The sequence below is a fragment of the Symsagittifera roscoffensis genome, chromosome 5 (genome assembly GCF_963678635.1).
Source record: "Symsagittifera roscoffensis chromosome 5, txSymRosc1.1, whole genome shotgun sequence".
Classification (NCBI taxonomy): Eukaryota; Metazoa; Xenacoelomorpha; order Acoela; family Convolutidae; genus Symsagittifera; species Symsagittifera roscoffensis.
Genome location: NC_087066.1, coordinates 59,381,552 through 59,398,518, shown reverse-complemented (window position 1 = coordinate 59,398,518; position 16,967 = coordinate 59,381,552). Strand labels below are relative to the sequence as shown.

At 33.9% G+C, this 16,967-nt stretch overlaps 2 protein-coding genes across 2 annotated transcripts in view; both read right to left on the bottom strand.

Annotated features, from left to right (window-relative positions):
- The window catches only part of LOC134845494 (guanine nucleotide-binding protein subunit beta-1-like), a 492,858-nt gene that overhangs the window by 451,912 nt on the left and 23,979 nt on the right, over positions 1 to 16,967 (bottom strand). The gene's annotated exons all lie outside the window — the stretch shown is intronic.
- Positions 1 to 16,967, bottom strand: part of LOC134846344 (integrator complex subunit 6-A-like) — a 34,864-nt gene that overhangs the window by 2,620 nt on the left and 15,277 nt on the right. The window contains exons 10-13 of the mRNA XM_063863655.1: positions 12,747 to 12,943; positions 12,167 to 12,394; positions 9,244 to 9,347; positions 2,589 to 2,742 (exon numbers count right to left, since the gene is read on the bottom strand). Of these exons, the coding sequence (XP_063719725.1) occupies positions 2,589 to 2,742; positions 9,244 to 9,347; positions 12,167 to 12,394; positions 12,747 to 12,943 (683 nt within the window). The remainder of the gene's footprint in view (positions 1 to 2,588; positions 2,743 to 9,243; positions 9,348 to 12,166; positions 12,395 to 12,746; positions 12,944 to 16,967) is intronic.

Sequence of the window (16,967 nt, the reverse complement as noted above, 5' to 3'; positions counted from 1 at the left end):
CACCAAGCTTATTAAGCAATGAGTTTGAAAAATTTTACGTTTTTAATAGTGCAAAACGGCTGACAAAATTTTGAAACTTTTTCTAGTAAAGCTCGAGCGATAGAACATATTAGATTTCCAAGAGTGTTGATAGCGCGAATCCCTTTGTAAAATGAAGACTATTTGAGCAAACTCATCAACCGATGAAAATATTGAAGGGTTTCTGGTTATTTCAGAGAGCAAATCGTCCCACTAAAACTTGAAAAACTTTATTAGTACCGAAATTGGAGATTTTTAATGAATTTATCAACCAATGATACTTCAAATTCTTTTGGGGTTCTTCGTCAGCATTAACTGTTTCGCAAAAAATTAGATTACTGAAGCGATGATTTTTTTAAGTTACTCCATAGCACGAACTGATTTGAACTAAATTAATACTTTCCTGATCCAGGAAAACTTGAAATAAATACAGTTTTGAGATAGCGAGAAGTGACGCGGTTCGCAAAAAAATCATGCAAATCCTTTGAATGAAAAATAGGGCAAAGAAATTATACTTTACGTTCTAGCACTGGTTTTTTGGTCAAATTTATCAAGGTTGGTCAATTATTTCAACTTATTTTATAGCTTGAATGCGTTCGCAAAAAATTTAATTTTTCTCAGCGAGCGCATCGATTAATGAAACTTTAATTCAAATTAAATGATAGCCTGAACCAGCTCGCGAAAAATTGTTTTTCCAAGCAAGCTCATCAAGCGATGAAATCTTCTAAAGCTGGATTGCTTTGGAATAGACATTAAGTAATTGTTAAAAAATTGTAAAGATTTTGTTAATTCATAGGGCAAAATGGTTCTCAGAAAGTCAGTTATTAAGCACAACCATCAAGCAAAGAAATTTCGAAAAACTTAATGTTTTTATAGAACTTAATTTAAGCGAACAGGTGCTCGAAAAATTGGAAATTTAATCAACCTTATCAAGCGATGATACTTCGATTACTTTATAGCATAAATCCGTTCGCAAAAAAAATTTCTAAACAAATTATCAAGCAACGAAACTTTTTGCTCATAAAATTGGAAATTTAATCGACCTTATCAAGTGATGATACTTCGATTACTTTAGAGCATAAATCCGTTCGCAAAAAAATTTCTAAAGAAATTATCAAGCAACGAAACTTTTTTCTCATTTTACTTCATAGCGCAAATGGGTTCGAATAACTTCAATGACTTCATAAGCGGGCTAGCTGAGCAAGGAAACTTTAAAATGATTTCAACTAACCTGACAAAGCGAATTTGTGCGCAAAAACTGAAGTTTTTTGAGTAAATTAATCAGAATATAAATTAATTCAATATTTTTCATCGTATGAATTCACTCGTATATTTTATGCAAATTCTCAAGCAATGAAACTTAATTTCATGTTAATTCACAGCACAATTCTGTTCAAAAAAAGTTTTTCTAAGCAAACTCATGGAGCAAAAAAAGTCAACAAGTTTCGGTTAATTCGAAGCAAGATTTGGATCGCAAAAAAAGCATTTTTCTAATCTATATCATCAAGCGATGGAATTTTGAAATCAGAAAATTATTTCAAACCACAAAACGGTTTGCAAATTTTTGAGTTATCATGCGAGCATATTGAGAGATGAAACTTTCAAAGATTTTGAATATGTTCAAAGCGCAAACCGGATTTTAAAAAACATCTAAGCGAGATTATCAAGCGCATGTTACGAAACTCAAAGTATTCGAACATGTTCAAAGCGCAAATCGGATAGCAAAAAACATCTGAACGAGATTATCAAGCGAGATTTTTATGATACTTTATAGCGCAAATCGATCGCCTATTTATAAGCAGTTCCAAGCGATTTTCAAGTTATTTAATAGCACGAATCTTTTCACAAAATTTTTTCTAAGCAATGTCAACAAGTGATGAAACTTAAAAATATTTCAAGTTAATTCAGAGAGTAAAGTTGTTTCAATTTCAAGTTTGAAATTCAAGCTCAATTTCCTCATTTCATTCGAAAAGCTCGTTTTTCAAAAAATAGAAAGCTTTCAAGCTAGGTTTTAACTATTTTAAAACAAAAAAAAAGAAGATCGTTGTTTTCAAATCGCTAGTCTCAGAAATGAAAATTTTCACAAAAACCCTAGGACAAAAAACGGCAGGGTGTTGTCTAGTCTCAAAGTTGAATCTTGTCTAAAGCATTGACCTGGAAAATTTTGGAAACCTTTACGGATATCAATTTATAGCCGCATCTTAACCATTGAGTCCCATGAAAACATGTCTTTTGCTTTTGCTTTATAGATAGATTTGAAAGAAAAACAGCAAAAATTAGCATTGTAACAAAAATTAGCAAGAGGTAAAAAAGCCAATCAAAATTAAATAGACTCGCGTTGAACATCTGAATTTGCACTTCTGGAACACAAGTGAGAAAATGCGAAACTTCAAAAAACAAGGAAATAAAGTGCAAAAATTAGGCTTTCAAAAACAAAAAATTCCTGAAAAAAAATAAAACCGAAAAAAAATCACGACCTATATAAGACTCTGAACTAAGTTCATCGACTCTTAATAGTATCCGTTCCTCATCAAAATATGTATTTCATATATTTCGACTGATGTTGTTACCTTGTCTCTGTCGCCACCAGCAAGCTTGTATGGGTTTCCAAAGGGCGTGCTGCCGGGCAGGGGTGGGGTTCCAACTCCCTCAGAGGGGGAACTCGGTTGTTCACGAAATCCTGGTAGTTTCCCATCGCACTGATCAAGATACTGTGCTTGTCCACTAAAATAACCAGCAGATAAAACTGAACATACGACGAGTCTAGCATATCTTTCAAAAGGTGACTTCAAAAAAAACATAATTAAGCAACAGTTTTTGTCAAGCGACGATTCGTTGTTTTTGTATGAACGAGAGCCAAGAAAAATCATCGCTTGTTGCTAATTGTCCCCCAACCACAAAAGATTGGTAAAGACAAAAAATTGATCGTTATAAATGTAGCCAATGTTCTGTTGAAGTTTTACTGAAATAAAGAAAAACACTAGATTTCTTGCTCATAATTAAAAAAAATTTTTTTTCTCTTTTAGCGCAACTTATAACCACATATGGATTCAATTGAAGTAATCCGTTAATTAGTAGAAAGCTGATTTAAAATCAAACAATGGAAGCCAAATATGCCTACAAATGCAGTTCAGTTAGCGCAGCGGAAAATTTATAACATAGCCAACAGACAGTTGGAAGAGTGAATGAACACAAGTAAACAGGAAAAACATAATGACTTGTTTTTTGAATTTCAAAGCAAAAATAGATGCCGCTAAAGCTCTTTGAAATTCTACAACAATTTATGATAAAAATTAACCCAATTTGAGAAAACTGGATAAATAATCAAAATTTATATTTCGCTGAGACATCTGGGAATTACATACCACTTTCGAAACAAGAAAACAATCACGTTTTCGTGACCGCTAGAATTTCGCTGTTAGATAGTGGAGTTTGCCTTCCTTTTAACACATTTGAACTGACTTTTAAAGAAATCAAATTTCAAACCGCGAAAAAGAAAGTTTGAGCCTGAAGAAGTTTTGAGACTTTTCCTGAAAAAAAAAAATTATCGCGACCGATATAAATCTGAGCTACGATCATCGACTCTTATACGTAAACCAAAATTCGGCGAAATATTCATACCTCAGTTAAGCAATATGCTTGTTCAAGCTGCCATTAAATAACACTTATCACTCAATGAATTAGCCACTTTAACGTTGACACGAAGTCTAGACTTGTGATCTACGAATTTACCCCAAATATTTCGGGTATTGGCACTACATTTATTGAGATGATCCATTTTAAAAGGGCGCAACTTGCCGTTTTTTGCTCCGTCCGATTTTCGAAGAAAAGTGGCAAACATTGCGTTCGTGGTGCTTTTTTCAAACTTCGAATTGTAAACTATCAATTTTTAGCGCTCAAACTTTTATACTGAGCTCAAATCTGAAACAAGACTGCTCGCACCAGGGCAAACCCTGGAAGTTTCGACTAGTTTTGAAGCCTATGGAAAATTGTCGGCTTAAAAATTGAATTGATGAAATTTTCAAATATCAACTTTTTTGAGATTTTTTTCAATTATTCTCACACGTTATTTTTAGAAGTACGAAGTTTTTGATTTCACATAAAGCAAAAGTATTAAAATAGTCCAAATAGCATGCATCAACTAAAATTAGAATAATTTCGAAGACGGATTTAATCTACGCTTACGCGTTAATATCAAGAATTATATCGCGGTTAATTGTCCCAAATTTGCCAAGTCAGCAATCTTCAAATCCCCATAACTTCAAATCCCCATAACTTTAAACCCTCATAACTTTAAGCCCTTATAACTTCACATAAACACATGTGAAAATATCTTTTAAAATTTAAATTGGAGCTCGAAAATTGCTTGTTAAAAAGTCAAAATTTGTCAGGATAAAAAAAACCACCCCCGCGCACAAAGATTCCGTCACTTTCTTCGAAAGTCAGACCAAAAAGTACGTTTCATGAAAAATGCCAGTTTGGCCAATTAAAAACTAAATTTTTAAACGACGAGTAAACTCCTTCCAACTCGAAATGAGGCAAGCACTTTGTTTATATTATTACCTTGGCACGAAATAAAATAGTCTCGTTAATATGAAAAACAAAATGACAATAAAAAAAAACGTTTTCCTATTTTTTGAACACACATCATTTTTTGTCCAAAACTTGATCATCGAGACGGGGAAAAGCTGCCAGAAACACTCCGGGCTCCGCCCCGATTCGAGCATTATTGTTCGTTTTTTAATGAGGAAGAAGATGGAATTGCTTTTATACTTGAGTGTCGCAGGAAAAAATTCGGACGCAAAAACTGGATAATGTTTGCCTAAAAACAAATATCGTCCAAAAAATCAAAATAAAAATAATCAATTCCTAGGAAAGTAGAAGAAATTTCAACCCGTCAAGCGATTGCTTGCTACCAGCTAATCAGCCACTTTCTCATTTTAAATAATGCTTTTTGTTGTGTTTTTGTAGCTTTAGATTCAGGAAGAAAATCTTAAAAATTTCACTGGGAGAGATGGTGGAGTTGATGCTAAGGCACAACTTTTCTCACAAACATGTAAATTCAAAATAACCACAGGGTAAAACATAAAGGCTGCTACTAAATGAAATTATCATAATATGTCAAAAATCAGCCATTACACCGGCATGTAAATATACAATTATGACTAAGATAAAAATGAATACATTGATACTAACATTATACAAAAAACATCCAGATGAATTATCAAAAGTATTGATTTTTGTCGTTTATATCTATAAAAAAACAAGTTCAAAGTTTATTCTGATTTAACGTTTCTCAGCTTCACGTTTAAATTGTTCGATTGATTACAAACGTTCCCCCATTCGTTTTTAGGAATATAATTTTTATTTGTTTTGTGCTTTCGTTTACTTTCACAGGTGCTGTTATAGATACATTCGCTACTAATTTCGTTTTTCTTAAACTTTTTCGCCGCGTCGAACTTTCTAGTCAAACTATTAGGGAGCAATGAATAGTTAGGCTGGTAACACCTCAGACTTGAAATGTAAATCTCGTGCATGATCATAATTTCAGCGAAGATAGCAGATTTTGATTCTCCTGTTAATTTTTCTGTTGAGTCTGTTTATTTGAGACATGGATAGAGTTTGAACAACAGCGAAGCTGATAAACAATTGAGACTAAACTATTTATCTAAAAAGCATTATTTTGTTTCTAATGAAACATTGTGGCACGCAGATTACTGATAAAAGTGCAACGGCCAATTTACTTGAATAAGTTTAACATGAAAATTAAGATTTCCGTCTACTAAAGTTCCAAAATACATCGCATGTTCTTTAGCGGAAAATATACTTATTGTCTACATAAAATTTTCCAATGTATTATCTTACCTAAGAACAACATATCTGTTTTTATTAACATTAAGGACAAGTTTGTTTTCAATTAAACATTCAAGTACTTTCTCTAGTGTTTTCAGTATGATTGTTCTTGGGTCAAAAATTGAGTGTACTGTGAATAAGATACTTGTATCATTAGCAATGGGCACTAAATTCATGTTTTTGTTGATTTTGTTGTTAAATCAGTTACATAAAGAATGAAAACCTATGGTCCCAAAACAGTACCTTGTGGTATGCCATGATTGAGTAGATCAAAGATTTTGAGTTTTACACTTTTCTTCCGGTCTCTTAAAATCTTCCAGGATTTGACGAATTATGAGAAAAACCATACTTCAATTTTATTGAAAAAAAAATCCATGATTAAGTGAATTGAAAATTTAGCGAGATGTAGAAAAAAAGTGTTTTTTTTTCCCGATTGATCCATGTTTTCACAAATTATTTCAGTAAAAGTGATAACTGCAACTGTCGCAGATGTGTTCTCCTACAATCCGAATGTGTAGATGATTGAAAGCGAAGTTCGCTTGAGAAATTTCATAATTTGTTTCGAAAGCTAGCAATCGAAAATTCATTGGCCTGTAGTTTGATGCAACCTGTGTTTTACTGTTTTTGAACAAAAGTTATATATGCTTCTTTCAATGCGAAATTTACGAGCGTTCCGATAGCAAGTTTTCCTTGTTGGTGGCAGAAAGCTAGTATTCCCATAGAGAATTTTTAAACGGTAATTTATCTATTAGCACGTAAATTTCTTTTCTTGTGGCGCAGCGAAAGTTGAACACTGCACATTAACTTTCTTTTGGCTTTTATGGTATACAATCAACACTAAAAAGTCCTAATGTTGAAACGAAATGATTCATATGATATGCTGTTTCAGTAGCAACATTTGACTTTTGCTATTTTTTAAATCAATTTTGGTTATTATTATGAATTTATTTTACCTTTTCCCTAGTTTTTTTGTTTAGAAAATCCCATTATTCTACACTGTTGGAAAGCTACGGAAAGATTTCGAGGTGAGAATTTTTTAATGCAATTGCTAATTCTCGGTTGACCAAAATTCTTAACTTTTTGATTCTCTGTGCGCTACCTCACAACCAGTGTTTTTCCATATATTGAAATAACTCAATTGATATTTAAGCAAATTCACAGAGGCTTTATCAACCCATGTTTTTTGTTAGTGATTTTCAGTTTCTGATGCACAGTTTTTGTGCGATATGGAGCATGCGCACTTATAAATATTTCAACAATAAGCCCAAAAAGGATGTTACATACATTTCTGACTGATCATAAGGTGCAGAAAATGCTGAAGAAACACCTCTCCATAACTTTTTACGATTAAAATGGTGAAAATTCTGAAGCGCTTGCTTCAAAAATGGAAGTTTATACTTGGAGACGGCAATACAAATTTTTTAAGCAAGACGAGTCATCTAAAACTTCATGACTTTGCTGCCCATTGTGGGTTAATTATACCATTATCTCAAAACCATCGCTTGTACGGATAAAAATATCTCACTCATCAACCATTGCTGAGTTTAAAACAACCAATTATTTTATGTTGGTTGTTACGACTTGCCTTTTATGAGAGACCAAAATATAATTCATGAAAATTAAATTTCTTGCAAGTTAAAAACAGACATCACTCAAATTGATAAAAAAAGATATCCATAATTTTAATCAGGGTAAACTCAACTATTTTTTGTCTCAGTTTGACTGATATCAAGTTTTGGCTGACAAGAAAATATTGTTACATAAAACATATAGTAGTCTAAGTTAAATAGCAATTCGTATGAACTAACATAACTTATTTGTTCTCATTACGGGGGACTGCCCAGTTGGTCTCATTGCATACGAGATCAAAACAACTCTAAAATCAACATATTCAATGATGCTTGGAAAAAATTTGTTTGGAAATGGATGGCAGATTTCAGTGGTACATAGTTGAGTGTGTAAAAACTAGTCTCACAATTGTTAATATTTGTGGTTAGCAATACTAATAATCCAAAAGCATCGCGTGTAAGGTATAATAAAATCTCACGTATCGACCTTTGTTGAATTTCAAAAAACAAAATAAGTTATCTTAGTTCATACGAACTGCCTTTCAACTTAGACTACTATATGTTTTGAAACTCAGCAAGGTCGATAAGTGAGATATTATTATCCCTTACACGCGATGCTTTTGAAATAGTGGTATTGTTAACCACAAATATTAACAATTATGAGACTAGTTTTTACACACTCAACTATATACCACAGAAATCTACCATCCATTTCCAAACAAATATTTTCCAAGCATCATTGAATATGTTGATTTTCGAGTTATTTTGATCTCAAATGCAATGAGACCAACTGCGCAGTCCCCCGTAATGACCATGTGCGCAAAAACACCTAAACACAACAAAACACTTTTTCCAATGCGAGGAGTTGTTTGATTTGTAAGTAGCATGCAACCAATTGAAGACTGGAGTTATTCATGTCGAAACTTGAAAAGGAAAAAAAGACTACGGGAGTCAAATGAAGACACCCTGATCAAGAGTCTCATGTCTTAACCATTTCATTTAGCCATACGACTTGATCAAAGCTCTTTTAACGCATGTGCTATTTACTTTTGATACCAGGCAGCAAAAAAATGAGCTTTAAAAAAGCTGATATAGCTAGACCATATGCTATACAATGATTTACGCATAAACTTTGCACTTAAATGTTCGACTTGCTCTGGGAAAAAGTTTCTGATTGTATAATACTACGCTCGCAAGCTTGCTTGTTTATTAAGCTCAATATCATGTTTTCAGACAATACTGGCGACCATATACAGTGTTTAAGCAACCAAAAATTACAAACACCCGAATTTTCACCCTGAACTGTCAACATTACATAACATGGATTAAGTGTTGATGAACAAGAAAACCGAAAACCACAGAGTTTCAAGAAGAACACTTGTTTTTCTGAAATTATATTGTAGTAAAGCTCATGCAATATCATGAAAACTTAATCTAAATTTTTTTTCTAATGAGCAGATTAGAGAAAATCCCCTGTTGAAACTAAAACTCAAGCGCCATTTCCGTTTTTGTTATTGAAGAGCGTCTCCGTAGATAAGAAACTTCAAAAAGAAGAAAGAAATCAAAGTGAAAGGTCAAAACAAAAGTTTTAAAACACCTCTAACCCAAGAAAGAGAGATTGAACAAACTTACATATTCTTAGACATAAAACTTATCGCTGAACTTTATGTCTGAGGATAAACATGTGAAACTTTTGGTAAAAAAAGTATCGTCTTTAGTTTCACTGACCAACTTCAATAAAGTGTCGTTTTCTATTCATTGTTTACATTATACTTATGGGTATATTATGTAGCTAATTACTAACCCATGTCATAGAAGGGTTTGCCCCAGAAGGAGAGGTTGCTGAAATTGTTCCTCATTTTCGTCACTTGGTCCACCAGTGAAGCTCGCTTGGTGTCAAAAGGATTCCTACAAAATGTTCACACTGACCTTACTGCATAGCCTACATTGCGTGAAAAACAGTAACAAGCACAAAAGTAAATCATTTTGCAGCCATTAAATGAAGCTATGCGAATAGCTGCAACGTATGCGCTTCTCATTTTTTGTATAACCTTAACTCAAAAAACGATTGTGGAAGCTCTAGCTAGAACAAATGCTCAAACATTTTCATAGCAAAAATTTATTTTTTTCCCACGACTTTTCATGTATTTAAAAAGCACATGAAAATGCATGATATGCATTCAGTTTTTAATTTTCTCTTTGACAAAATAGAAGCAGTAAAACTAAGATAAAAACTCGGAGGGAAAAAGAATTCAAAGCCTAAACAAGACGAAAAATTTTTCGCAAAAGGAAAGACGAAAAATAAGCTTTTGTTTGTCTCTCTTGAAATCATTCTATAACTTATACACTTTCAAATTGAAAGACTCAATAAATCAATTCTCAAAAGTTCAGGTGTATAGAAACTCTTCGGGAGTAGAACAAAATTTCTTCAAAAAAATGGTAACTAAATGAGAAGTACAAGGTTCGCTAAGTACCAAATAGCATAAACCGTCATGGGACATAAGACATTTTTTCTGAGTTTTTGACAGTTACCTACCGTTTATCAAGAGTCGACGTGAAGTACACGAATACTAGAGTAAAATTGCAGGCGGAATAAGATTTACACATTGCATGTCAGAATTGAATCGTTTACTCATTGGTTTTGAGAAAGTTGCATTCCGTGAGTGGAGGATATGAATGAAGTCCTTCATTTTCTTTTGGGTGAAAATTTCATCGTTCCATTATACCAAAAATCGAGATAAAAACGCAGTCCAGACAAACGGCAGGAGGGAGAGGAAGATTTAGTCATTTTGAAATTCGGGTCTTCTCTATTGTTTCTTACAGACTTAATACAGACTATACTGTCTGAAACAGACTAGTACCTCAACAGGTTAGAGAAAGACCAATATAGATGCTCGCTTTACAAAAACTTCCACAAACTTAACACAGAAGCTAATCAGAGCTTCGCACCACTTGAGATACACAACTAGCCGACAAAAATGAGACAAAAGCCGCACGAGTAATAAAAACGTTTAAACTACTAGATCTACTAAAAAAATTGGTCTAGAAGAAAAATCATTTTGAGGAAATCATTACACGAAAGATAATTGCCAGTGCTAAAGAAGCATCGCAACAAAAATCACGCAGCGGTAACTAGGCCGATAAAATTTCGGTCGACGCTTGAGACAAAAACATAGTTCAAATACTTGAAACAATTTGGAACTTGAAGTTTTCAAGCCCTCCTCCACAGACACGCCAACAAACGTCTTCACCCGTCGAATGAAGCAATATAAGGCGACTAAGTCAAAATGATATAGGCCGAAACCTTTTACACCAAAACATAGCCTACAGTCAGTTGAAAAAGACTCAATGAACGCGAACTTAAGAGTGAACGCAAATTTCAAATGAACGCAAATTTCAAAGAACAAAAAAATGAATGCCCTTATGAGTTTTTGTAACAATTTGTTTTTTGGCACATTTTCGATAAAATTAAACCAATTTGAAAAAAAAACTGGATCAGAGTAAGTAACGTTTTTATTTCGCTGGAAAATCTGAAAATTAAATACTACTTTCGAAACTAGAAAACGATCACGTTTTTCGTGACTTTTACACTTTCGCTGTTCGAAAGCGAGTTTGTTTTCCTTTTAATGGAACTTAAAAAGAAAACGAAAGTCAAATCGCGAAAAAATTAATTTGAACCTGAACAAACTGTATGACTTGTCCTGGAAAAAAATCATCGCGACCTATACAAGAGTCTGAAATATGTTCATCGACTCTTAAACACAAACTAAAATTCGCTAAAAATATTCATGCCTCAATTAAACAATATGCTTGTTCAAGCTGCCACTTAAGAAAACGGGGCGTTCAGCAGTGCCGAAAATGAAAAAGCGTTCAACAGTGCCGAAAACTGATGGTTTTCGGCAATGTTGAACAAAAGTTTTAGTATCGGCACTCGCAACACCACAGTTTCGAGGTACAACAGTGCCGAAAACGAGCTTATTGTTCAACAGTTCCGAAAATCATCTATTTTCGGCACTGTTGAACACTTTTTCATTTTTGGCACTGTTCTACTGCTTCAAGAAAACTTCTCACTCACTTAATTAGCCATTTGAATGCAGACACGAAGTGTACACTTGTATTCTAGTAATTTACCCAAAATATTTCTAATATTGATACCACATTCATAGAGATGACGAATTTTAATGAGGCGCAACTTGCCGTATTTTGTGCACATTTTCGAAGCTAGTGGCAAAAAATTAGTTCGTGATTCTTATTTCTCCGAAGATTTAAATATCCATTTATAAAGGAACGTTTTATAACAAGTGATAAAGATATATTGATGTACAGAACTCAAAACTGAAACAACACTGCTCGTATCAGGGCAAATTCAAGATTCTGCGTGTTTTAGTTATTTATATGCCACTGACTAAACTCATTCACGTTTATGTAAATTTTCACGCTTCAAGATATCAACTATATTTCAAAGGAAAACAGTTACCCTTTGAAAGCGTAGAAATTATAAAGTTATTATGTCCGCAGCCAGCTTAGTTTTTAGTTTTCACCAGATATTTTCAGCAAATAGTTTTCACCAAATATTTTAGTTTTCACCTATTTTCCGACTTTGGTTCTATTTTACTTCTTTCCTTTTGGGTCGGCTTAATAAAAACGGCCAACAAATTTTCAAATATTTCCTGAACAGTCAACCTAAATAGCATACTTGTAGCGGTGTTTCTTAGTGTAGCATTAACCTGAACATGTCTGGTTTGAACTTTGGGTCTAAGTTCGGAATGGTGAATCCTGCGAACGCGTGTGGCTCCAGGGGCGTCATGGCCATGGGGGTGGAGCTGTCCATACTTGTTTTGGCCATACCCCCCTTGCCTTGCCCGTTGTTACTAGTGGGGGTCTCCCCGGTGAGAGAAGAAATGAGCTGGTGGAAATTAGATTGACTCTTCGCTAGACTCACATCAGCAGCAGAACTAAAACCATTTACATTTAATTTACTAACATAATTAAATTAAAAATATATTAAATATAGTCAAAAGGCGGCTAGAAAAGTTTGATCTTCAGAAAGCAAAAATAATGATAAATTTCATTTTGTATTTTTCAACTTGCGAAATTAATATATCAGCTAATTTTCAATTTTTTCAAATTTCTTTAAAATTTTTTTTATCTTTTGCAAGGAATTCTAAAAAAAACTAAATGCATGTTCGAAACTGAAAGTCAATCACAATTTCCAAACTTTCCCGCAATTTCTGATACTTTGACAGACTGGTGCTTCACAATCTGGATATGTCAACTGTGTTAATTAAACTGAATTAATGAGCTCACTGCGGCATGACATTGACGGGCGGGTTGTGTGGCAGTCTGTCTTGTCTTCCGAGCAGTGCCGCTATTCTGTCACTCTCCTGCTTCGACAGCTGGCTCAGACTCTTCAGATAATTGGCAATGTTGTGGCTCTGGTAGTAGTCCAGTGACTCTGGCACCAAATGGCCCGCTCCCAGCTTCTTCAGCGCCTCACGCATCGGCTAGCAAGATCAAACATACATTTTCAATCATCTTTTCGAGGTCAAGAACCTCTCAGTGGATCATTTGATCCCGCAGCTTGCCCTTCTCAAGTCTCTTGCAAAAGTAAATTAATGATACCTAATGTGATGCTTGTAATTATTTGCTTTCGTTTTCAACTAGCATCAAGACTGTCGGTTGCGGCGCAAGTCGCACAATTTCAAGTAGCTTAAGTAGAACTGTGTTTAGAAAAAATGTTAAGATATATCTTTAGGAGCTTCCAACACAATGCTCAACTATTCGCTTGTATTGAATAATAATAATAATGTAAGTAATCGGGTTCACTCAGAGTTGGCTTTGAACGATATGTTTTTTGTTTGAAAATTCTGCGCGGAACACTAGGCGTTCTGTCCGCAGAATTTTGAAAGTTCGTTTTTCGAAATCTTGAAAACTTTCTTTGAGATTTAGCGGTGGTCACCTTTAAAATCTTTTAAAGCAAAACGGACTTCTATCTGAACACTCGGATTCCTTAACTGAAAAACAGAATTTAAAATTGTTAATTTAAATTTTTAATTAACAATGAACCCACGCAAAACACTTAACGACGCTGTCTTCGAAGGCATCGACGGTCCAAAAATGGTGTAAAACAGGTGTAAATGGTGTAAATTCTGCTGTGTAAAACAGCAGAACTTTCAGTGCAAAGAACAAGGAAATTTTTTAAAAAAAGTTGATTGAACACTCTGAACAATTTTCAAAAAAAATATATTGTTGAATCTCTTTCAGTTTCGAAATGAGCCTCTTTTTTCAACTTTCGCAGAAAAAAATACATAAGGTATAAAAATTTCAGTTTTCAAGAATTGTTATGATTGACACAAATTTTTTATGGCTTTTCTATTAGGAGAAAATTAGATCAATAGGTAACTTTTTTACTTCGCTATAAAATACGAATAGTTTTTGGTTAATGAAACCTTAACAACCGAGAAATGTTAAGCTGATAATATCAATTTTAAAGAGTTAAAAATTGAGTCCCTTATGGAATTATTAAGACATATTAGCTTGCCTCAAGCCAAATTGGAACGATTAAGTGATGCGGGAATTGGCTTTACACGATGTTTTTTGCTTGAAAATTCTGCGCGGAACACTAGGCGTTCTTTACGCAGAATTTTGAAAGTTCGTTTTTGTAGAGGCAATCTTGAAAACTTTCTTTGAGATTTAGCGGTGGTCACCTTTAAAATCTTCTAAAGCAAAACGGAGTTCTATCTGAAGACTCGGATTCCTTAACTGAAAAACAGAATAAAAACAAGCTATCGCGATGTCAAAGACAGTTACATACGCAACAACAGTGAACTAACTTTTTTTTTTAAATGATTGCTAATTAACAATGAACCCAAGCAAAACACTTAACGATGCTGTCTTTGAAAGCTCCGACGGTCCGAAAACGGTGTAAAACAGCAGAACTTTCAGTTTAAAACCACCGAACTTTCAAGTTACTAAATTCTGCGTAATAATGAATTTATGTTTTTTTATCTCGCTCAATTTTGGATTTGTGCTAATATCACTCCTCTGATAGCTACAAATCACGATTGAGCAAAAACGTCTCTTCACACTTTGGTGTTGAGAAAAACTTACAGAAAAATTTTCATATGCTTGTTATTTGTTCAACCAGGCAAACCGTGTCGAAATTCCCTTCAACTCAGTTTCTTTCCATGTAGGTGCTGACAGCTAAGTGAAAATTTGCCTGGCTGTGCTCAATCAAATGATGGTTCTCTTGAGTCCTTTGTTCCGACGAAAAAAGTATGAAAAGAAGTAAGAAAAAACAATTGTTTCCCTCCTACGAAATAATGAAAAAAGAGAATAAAAAATATAGGACAAACTGTAAACAGAACATAAGTCCCGTTGTCTGTCTCATCAGAGTTTTTTTCATACATTAAGGTGCTATTAAAAAGTTGGCTGTTATTTTCTGTTAAAATTTTTGACTTTAAAAAGATCTGGAGAAATCTATTTCGTTTTTTTTTTTCTCATAAAATCTCGATAAAAATTGAATCCACTCAAAGCATACTTTTTCTCGACTCTTTGAATAATTATTTATAATAAAATAAACAAAAATTTTCTGCTCTTAATAATGACTAGACTTTCATTTCTTTTTCAGGAAATAACAAATTGGCGAAGCTAAGTAGCAACCAAATTGAAGTACATGAATTGGCCTCCCAATTGAGACTGCTTCGCAAAAATTCAGACCACGTATCAACACTGAATATACAGCGACAACTTGCAAGCATAGCCGACAGACAGATGAAAAAGTGCAAAGAACAAGGAAATTTTAAAAAAGTTGACTGAACACTCTGAACAATTTTCAAAAAATATATATTATGTTGTATCTCTTTCAGTTTCGAATTTAGCCTCTTTTTTCAAGAATTGTTATTATTGACACAAATTTTTTATAGCTTTTCCATTAGGAGAAAACAAGATCAATAGGTAACATTTTACTTCGCTATAAAATACGAATAATTTTTGGTTAATGAAACCTTAACAACCGAGAAAAGTTAAGCTGATAATATCAATTTTAAAGCATGCCTCTGTTAAGACATATTAGCTTGCCTGGAACGATTACTTAATCCTGGAAAATTCGCCCCGCACAAAAAGTGCGCGTTACACTTGCAGCATCAAGGTAAAAACCGAGGAGTTTAGGTAAACTCATTTCATTGCGACCGTAAACTCAGGTATATGGTGGCGAGCGCGACCTTTCTGAGAATAAGAAGATCAAGAGATCGATCCCCCAAGACCAACCACTTTGAAAATTGATCTGAAGAAAAAAAAACTAACCCGAGCCTATCTATTCCTTAGTTTCTTCAAAAATCTGCACAACAAGACTATTAAAATGAGGCTGAATTTTTCGATAGCCCATTAAAGCCCAGGGAAAAAGTTAATAATTTCAAGAAAATCAAAAACTGCTAAAAAACATAGCCAATAGACAGTTCGAAAGGAGTCAAAGACCGCAATAAAAACTGACTTGTTTTTTGAAATTTCATTTTCCGAAATTCAAAGAAAAAAATGGATGTACTTTAAGCTCTTTTGAACTTCTTTCTACAGCAATTTATGATTGACATTTTTTCGATAAATGTAACCCAATTTGAAAAAACTAGATTCAAAAGTTAAATTTTAATTTCACTGGGAAATCTGAAAATTAAATTCTATTTTTGAAGCTTGACTCCCCTCCACAAGTCAAACTTTAGTCTTATACTGATGATTTCACCCTTCGTCCAATCACTCGACATAAAACATGCCTCTGTTACTTATAAGAATTATCTAAACACAGTCCACGACTTCAAATTTATTGATAATAGAATGCTTGATTTTTTCCTCTACAAAATGCTCTGTAAGTCTTTTTACTTCGCAGAGTTTTACTCTGACCCCAAAGTTACAATTTGTGAAACATTTGCCATTCGTAAAGCACCCCAAAATTTTTGGTGTCTTTGAACCATCCCTTAAATTTGTCGAGCTTCGCACGCATCATGCGCTCTGCAGATAGTGACTGGGTGTACAAAGATTAGCCCCATTGACCACCTATATTCAGAACGCAAACTACTTAATGACAAAAAAAGACTACAAACTCATTGTCTCCCAATTCGTCCGTAAGACCTACTTGCCAATAAGCCCCCTCCATTTTTAGCATACTCACCCTCGACCACCCCACCAGCAATGTGTGAATATCTTAAGCTTTTATAAAAAGCAACTTGAACAAATTTAATAAAAAGCAAACAAGAGTAACATTTTAAACGATTTTAATCACCTAAGCACAATTATAAACAGAAGTTTTTATACACTTACGAAGAATATTCACAACAAGCGAGTGCAGAAAGCCGTAGACAAAGGCACCCCTCCCCCCCCCCCTCCGCTCTAAGTTCTCCCCTTAAGACCTCCAGAAGTTTCAAAATCTGAAAAACCATTCTACGCTTAACTGGGCGCACCATCCAAATAAAATCAGGATACAGACCCTAATTTTTTTAATGAATAGGATAGAAAGAAATGTCTCTCCATACTGTCCCT